At 42.1% G+C, this 7,869-nt stretch overlaps 1 protein-coding gene across 1 annotated transcript; it reads right to left on the bottom strand.

The window, feature by feature from the left end:
- Positions 1-2,626: 2,626 nt before the first annotated feature.
- LOC125928445 (ADP/ATP translocase 2-like) lies at positions 2,627-3,916 on the bottom strand. Its single transcript, XM_049639143.1, is given in 2 exon segments — positions 2,627-3,640; positions 3,643-3,916. Coding segments are annotated over 2 exon segments (891 nt in total). The 5' UTR covers positions 3,800-3,916; the 3' UTR covers positions 2,627-2,906.
- Positions 3,917-7,869: the final 3,953 nt, after the last annotated feature.

The raw sequence follows: 7,869 nt of genomic DNA, 5'->3' as shown, positions 1-7,869 counted from the left end.
CCCTTCTCCATAGTCTAACTCTTCACATTAAGTTTTATAGCCAATTACACTTCTCTCACCTCTGGGATCCAGAGCTAACAAGTTGATTCTTGACTTAGCGGGGAAGAATGGGAAACCAATATTATGAAGGATGAGGAAGTGGGACGTGATCTGGATAGGGCTGCTACATGCAGCTGTACAGTTTGTGCACTGCACAAAGGCACAAACTTTGTGCTATAGGGATGAGTTTGGAGGCAGAGGGCTGAAATGCAGTTCTTCTCTGGTCATCAAGCTTTGTGCCCTGGTGTGGGGCTGAATCTATTCTCAAGGGATATTTTCTCCTGATTTACCTGCCCTCTTGAGGCATCTCTTTCTGTTTGTACAAAACCATCTTCTAGGCTAATGGATACCCTAGTCTAGGCATTGAAGGTTGGCCCATCTCTAAGTTGACCATCAGTGGCTACATTTATCAGCTTCTCTTGGCACAGATTAGCGGTGTTGGCCAGCATGCTGACAAAATGTTTGTGGAGAACTCCATGCCCTCTTCTACCCTTTCTGTTTGCCTTTTATTGATTCTTCTCTCCTGCCTTTCTAAGTCTGAGCCAGAAACCCTCCTGTTATTAAAAGCAGTCCCAGTTGCCCATACCTTTCATTTCCTTTGAATTACATTAATTGCCTGACAGCTAAAAAGTGAGCTGGTATTTTCAGATTTCAGCTGCTGGTCGGCAAGAAATATTTACCAGCTCCTGCAGATTTATAAAGATGCCACAGAGATGCCTGGAGACTAACAATCAGAAAATACAGCAGCAAAACAACACTATTTTTCAAGGTTAAACGCTCAGAATGCTAAAAAGAAATTGTCCATAAAGCAAAATAGGGATTCAGAAGCAGGCAGCCTGTACCCTGGACAAAAGAAAGGAGCCGGAGGTTTAAAATAAGATTTCACAGCTTCACAATAATTATGAATTTAATAAGGGGAGCTTTATTTTTAATTTAGTTCCAGTCTGGCAGCCCATCTCCTCCCTCCCTCCCCCTCTCCATGGCATTAATGCTCTTTAATGTGGCCCTAAGGCTGAGGTCACAGTGAGAGTGAGGAAAGGCCTCCAGCTGTAAGACTTTCTGACGAAGAAGTATTTAGACAGATGATGTTCCTGCCCCTCTGTAGGCAGATGGGACTAACTCCCACTGGCTTTATTCCCTCCTGGCAGTCAGAAATGTCTCTAGCTATGTAGGAACAGGAGGTTCTGAAAATTCCGACACAGGAAGATTTTTTTCCCCTGATAGGACCCCAGGCTTTGTCTCCTGTTCTCCACGAGCAGAGTAATAAAACTCAGCTCAGGCCACCAAAAATGGTCATGGACCCCCAGGGCAATACTGCTTCAATGCTTACTTACACCCCAAATGGGGTGATTTACATGTGGCTGGTGAAAGGGCCACAGACTTCCAAAAAATGCTTTTTGATAGACTACCTTTTAGTGTTATCTATTTTCAGGGCCAGACATACTGATTTGTTTCCTGTTCATTCATTCATTCATTCGGCAAATATTTATTGAGGTCCTTTTTTTTTTGAGCTGCTCTTTTTTATACAGGTTAAATTGAATGAATTTTTTTTTTTTTTTATTTTTATTTTTTTTTATTTTTTTTCAACGTTTATTTTATTTTTGGGACAGAGAGAGACAGAGCATGAACGGGGGAGGGGCAGAGAGAGGGAGACACAGAATTGGAAACAGGCTCCAGGCTCTGAGCCATCAGCCCAGAGCCTGACGCGGGGCTCGAACTCACGGACCGCGAGATCGTGACCTGGCTGAAGTCGGACGCTTAACCGACTGCGCCACCCAGGCGCCCCTAAATTGAATGAATTTAACACACAATGAATCAATCTAAAGTGAACATATCAGTGGCGTTTGGTGCATTCACAGTGTTGTGCAACCATCCCTTCTGTCTATTTCCAAGACATTTCATTATCCCCAATAAAAATCCATATCCATTAAATAATTACTACCTCCAGCCTCTGGTAACTACCAATTTGCTTCCTGTCTCTATGGATATATCTATTCTGGATATTTCATATAAATGAGATCATACGATATGAGACCTTTGTGTCTGGTTTCTCACACTTAGCATAAAATTTTTGAGGTTCATCTACTGTGTAACATGTATCAATTCTCCATTCTTTTTCATGGCCCAGTAGTATTCCATTTAATGTATTTCCGCAATTTGTTTATTCACTCATCTGTTGAGGGACATTTGAGTTGTTTCCACCTTTGGGGCCATTTTGAATATTGCTGCTATGAACATTCATGTACCATTTGTTTGAGTGTCCATTTTCAGTTCTTTGGGGAATGGAATTGCTGGGTCATTGGGTCATTCTATGTTTAGTTTGTTAAGAAACTGCTAAAGAGCTTTCCACAGGGTCACACCATTTTGCATTCTCATTTCAAATGCTCTTTTACATGCTTGGATACATCAATGGATAGAATTGGCCCTTACATTCTAGTGAGGGGAGGTAGACAATAAAGCATAAACATAATAAATAAATATGTACAATGTAGAAGGTAATCTGTTCCAGGCATAAAAGAAAAAGTAAAGCAGGGTAAGGGGGACTGGGAGTGTCATGGAGCAGTGGACAGTGGGTTATAATTTTATTTATTTATTTATTTATTTATTTATTTATTTAATGTTTTGGATAGTGTTTATTTCTTCAAATTTATTTATCAGGAGTGACTGAAATAAAAAATATAATTGAGTCCCGTCATCGTGGAAATAGCTTTAAGAGAAAACTGGTCAGATGAACATTATTGCTTCCCATTTTCAACCAGTCAATAGTTGCCGTTGATAAATAGACAGCCAACAGTCTGTCAAGAATGCTCAAGATGTTTTATATAATACAACATGCCTGTTCACAGGGGAAGAAACTAGGAAATAACTTATGTGAACTTCTTGATTTCATCATACAAGTCAAGCACGAAGGCACCACCCATGCCTCTGAGAACATTGGACCACGCCCCCTTGAAAAAAGCTTTGGCCCCTTCGTTAGGAGCAATCTTCCTCCTGCAGTCAAGCGTGCGTGTGTACATGATGTCGGTTCCTTTGCGCCCCGACTGCGTCATCATTCGGCGACGGACAGTGTCAAAGGGATAGGAAGTCAACCCCGCAACCGCTGTGACGGACTGTGCGATCATCCAGCTGGTGAAGATGTGAGTGTTCTTGGGATCCGGAAGCATGCCCTTTGCAGTATCATAGATACCAAAGTAGGCAACTTGGTAGATGATAATGCCCTGCACAGACACATTAAAGCCTTGGTACAGGCCCTTAATGCCATCAGATTTGTAGATCTTAACCAGGCAGTCACCAAGGCCTCGGAATTCCCTTTCCGCTCCAGCTTTGCCCACATCGGCCGGTAGACGGGTACGGGCAAAATCCAGAGGAAACACAAAACACAAGGATGTGGCCCCAGCGGCGCCACCCGATGCCAGATTCCCTGCAAAGTAGCGCCAAAACTGGGTTCTCTTGTCCACGCCACCCAGGAAGATCTTGTATTTATCTTTGAAGGCGAAGTTGAGGGCTTGGGTGGGGAAGTATCTGATGACATTGGCCAGGTTACTGCGCCAGAAGGACAGGACTCCCGGCTCCCTGGGGATACGAACCACACAGTCTATATGCCCTTGTATTGCTTATCTGCGGTGATTTGCTTGCTGGCATGCTGCACCTGCAGCAGCAGCTTGACCCGCTCGATGGGTGCTACCGCAGTCTTGGAGATGGCTGCCACCACTCCACCCGCCAGGGAGTCCTTGGTGAAGGACACAGCAGCATCTGTCATTTTGAAAGGAAAGAGGAGCCGGGCGACTGCGGGACTGCGGTAGGAACCGGCTGGGACTCAGGGACTGCCTATTTTATTTATTTTTTAAGTAGGCTTCACGCCCAGCATGGAGACCAATGTAGGGTTTGAACTCACAACCTTGAGATCAAGACCTGAGCTGAGATCAAGAGTTGGACACTTAACAGACTGAGACAACCAGGCACCTCATGGGTTATTATTTTAAATAGGATGCTCATGACAGCCTTCCCTGAGAAGGGGAGAATGGAACAAAGACTTGAAGGAAGTGAAAGAACGAGTCAAGTGGATATGTGAGGGAAGAATATCACAGGCAGAGGGAACAGTTAATACAGAGACCCTGGAGTACCTGGCTTGTTTGAGGAGGAACAAGGATGCCAGTGTGGCTGGAACAGAGTAGGCAGGGCCTGAGAAGAGGGGTAAGAGAAGAGGTCAGAAAGGTAATGGGTGACAAGATCGTGTGGAAGCTCACAGGCCATTTTAAGGACTTTGATTCTGAACTGAATGTGATAAGAAGCCATGGGAGGGTTTTAACCAGAGCACTAATGTTTGAAGAGGAGGCATTGAAATAGTCCAGGTGAGAGATGTTGGTGGATCATATACCAGAATGAGAACAGTGGGGGTGGAAAGAAGTGGTCCAGTTTGGGATATGGTTTTAAGATGGAGCCAATGACATTTCTTTATGAATTGGATGAAGGTTGTGTGTGGGAGTGACAAGAGTCATGGATAACTGAAATGTTTGGCATCAGCAACTGAAGGAAGGGATTGTTGTCATCTGGAATGGGACAGGCTATGGATGGAATAGGGTTAGGGGGGAGAAGATCAGTTTTGGACATACTGTGTTTGAGATGCTTCATCAACACTAGATGTCTACTAAATTTTAGGATTTGGAGTTTGTATTGGAAGACAGAGCTGAAAGAGAAGGGTTGGAATGGCCAAAATTTAGCATGGAAGCACCTCTAGATAGAGGTAGTAGCTTGCTCCACTGTGATTTCAGGGAGAGCCCTTTATAAGGGGTCCAGAGAAATTTCTGCAACAGCTAGTTATGCCTGATGAAAATAATGAGTGGTAGAGATGGTGACAAAATGAACATAGGTCATATCTAAAGGGGATTCAGTTTCAGCTAATTTTTTCCATGTGAGAATCCAGGCTTAGTGTTTTTAGGGCTTATTTTTCAAGGAAAACTGAAAGTTTGGATTCTTTTTTTTTTAATTTTTAAAAGTATTTATTTATTTTTGAGACAGAGAAAGACAGAGCATGAACAGGGGAGGGTCAGAGAAAAGGCGACGCAGAATTTGAAGCAGGCTCCAGGCTCAGAGCTGTCAGCACAGAGCCCGATGCAGGGCTCAAACTCACGGACTGTGAGGTCATGACCTGAGCCGAAGTCGGATGCTCAACCGACTGAGCCACCCAGGCACCCCTGAAAGTTTGGATTCTTATGTTAAATCGCCAAATTAAAAAAAAAAAAAAAACTAGGCAACAGCTACATAAGACATTGTTTTTGTCTGTTAAAGATACTTGAATATGAACTACATGTTATATGATATTATGGAATTATTATTTATTTTCTTGAGTGTGATAATGGTATCATGGATAAATTGGGGAATGTCCTTCCTTATTATTAAGAAATTCACACTGAAGTATTCCTGAATGAAGTATTCTGTTGTCTGCAATTTATTTCCAAGTAGTTCAGAAAAAAAATGTGTATGTATGTGTTAGGTATATCTGAATAGTAATTATACTATTATTTGAACTTTTCTTTAGACTTGAGAATTTTCAAAATAAGAAGTTAGGTGAGGTGGAATGGGGGAAAACATAGCCAAATAAGAATGTCTATAGGCAGGAACTGACCTATAGGTGTTGCCAGTTTTCAACCTATGTCCTAATAAAATATTGTTTTATTGTATTATTTCTGTTATGGAAATAACCTTATTATATATCTGCATTTTATACATCCACAGGACTGTTAGTGTCCCCAAGGTAGGGAAAGTATCTTCTTCCTTGAATAACCTTGGCCTCATTTAGGTAGGAGGTGTTCAAAAGCAAAATGGTTGTTCCTTGCAATATATGTACAAATTATGCCCAACCAGAAGAAGAGGAGCTTAGTCACTGTGGATTCCTACAAAATGGTCGGAAAGTGATTCATAATACTGGCTCACAGGAAAGACAGCATCTTGAAAGTTTGCTGGGAAGAATTTGTTAGATGACACAAAACAAATATAAGACACATGCCTTCCTCTGTCTCCTTTACCATCCTCTGTCTGCATAAATGACTCCTGAAGTCACTTGTAGATCTATGATTTAATTATTCTGAGTTTGGGATCCACCTAATGGGTAAATCCTCCTTGAGGTATTTCTTTTCAGGACCTGGGACAGCACTCAGCATATGGCTGTCGCTCTGGAAATAACTTGAAAGAATGGACAACTTCATCTACTTATGTCCATTGCTAGACAAAGGAGTCTGCATTTTATATCCCATCTATTATTTATTGGGGAGGGGCTTGTGTGAGATTTCCTGTATGAGTTTGGGAAATGCTGAGAGATTTTATTTTTGGTGTTCAATCTTAGGCGCTTATTCCCCCATGGCCACAGGACTGGTCCATCGTAAGGAATATAAAAAAGCAGTGTTCAGATTTCAAGTTGCTCATAAATCTGCTTCCTGCATTATCATTTTTTATCTGCCTACTTTTGTTTCCCCTGAGTTCAAAGGAAGTGCTTTACCTTAGAAATGATTCACTACTTCTGGGCCACCGAGGGCTTTGAAAGCCACACAATAGAAGTTCCATTTCAAATCCCCCCATTTATAATCATGGGGGAAAGCTGGGTGTTGTCTTGGGGGTTATCAATGATTTCACAAAACTCAACCTTTGTTCCTCATGTGTCCATTTTTCAAAAACTTACTACTCAAATCTCTGAGAGTTGTTGCCCCTGAGGAAACATTTATCTTTGCTTTGACATCTTTTGCACTGTATCCCTTTTCAGTTCTCCTTTCTAACATGGGATAAATGGCTCTGTGGGTTTTGGAATGAAGAGTTACATCTTGCAGTATGTTTGGGAGTGTGTAGAAATCCTGTTTCCCTCCCCCATGCCCTGGATCAGAAGATGGAGGAATAACCAGTTAAGACAGATGGGATTGAATAATATTACAGGTTGAATCGTGTCCCTCTCATTTATATGAACCCCTAACCCCCAGCACTTCAGAAGGTGGTCTTATTTGGAGGTAGGGTCTTTGTATGTGTAGTTAGTTAAGATGAGGTCATACTGGAGTAGAGTGGAATAATCCAGTGTAACTGATGTCCTTATAAAGAGGGGACATTTGGAGACAGACATGCACACAGGGAGAATGCTGTGTAAAGATGAAGGTGGAGATCCACTATCAAGGAATGCCAAAGATTGCCAGCAAACTATCAGAAGCTAGGAGAGAGTCATAGAACAGATTTCAGTGTCAAAGGGAATCTGGCTTGCCTTGCCGACACCTGGATCTCAGGCTTCCAGCCTCCAGAACTGTGAGACAACATATTTCTGTTGCTTAGGTCACCCAATCTGTGGTCTTGTGTCTCAGCAACCACACAAAACTAAAGTGGGTGATATGCTTATGACATTTGTCTAAGGGTCTGTGTTTGCTTGGAAGGTATAGCATAGCAGCTAAATACTTGGGTTTTTAGGACCAAACACCTTATGAATTCTTAGTTGGGTAATGTGGGAGAATTACTTAACATTTCTGCACTTCCACTTTCCCAAAAATAAAATGCCAAATAATTTTAGATTTAGACCTGATAGAACTGTCATGTGGATTAAATGAGATCATGTATTTAGAGCTGTAGGCTAAATATCTGTCACTTAGTAAGCATTTTTATTTTTATGGTTATATTAGTAATAATTGGCAACATACACTCAGTCCAAAAGAGACCTGTACTACCTGGATTTTAAAAAGTTTTCCTTGGACCACACTTCACCAATGGCTGCACCTTCCCCTCTTTGACCCCTGCTGTAAAGGCTAATGGTCTGGGGCCCTATGCTATCTCCATCCCCTTTCAGGGATGTAATCTCACTCC

The sequence above is a fragment of the Panthera uncia genome, chromosome E3, assembly GCF_023721935.1.
Source record: "Panthera uncia isolate 11264 chromosome E3, Puncia_PCG_1.0, whole genome shotgun sequence".
Classification (NCBI taxonomy): domain Eukaryota; kingdom Metazoa; phylum Chordata; class Mammalia; order Carnivora; family Felidae; genus Panthera; species Panthera uncia.
The sequence above is the reverse complement of the archived record's forward strand: the minus strand, read 5'-3'. Positions and strand labels throughout refer to the sequence as shown.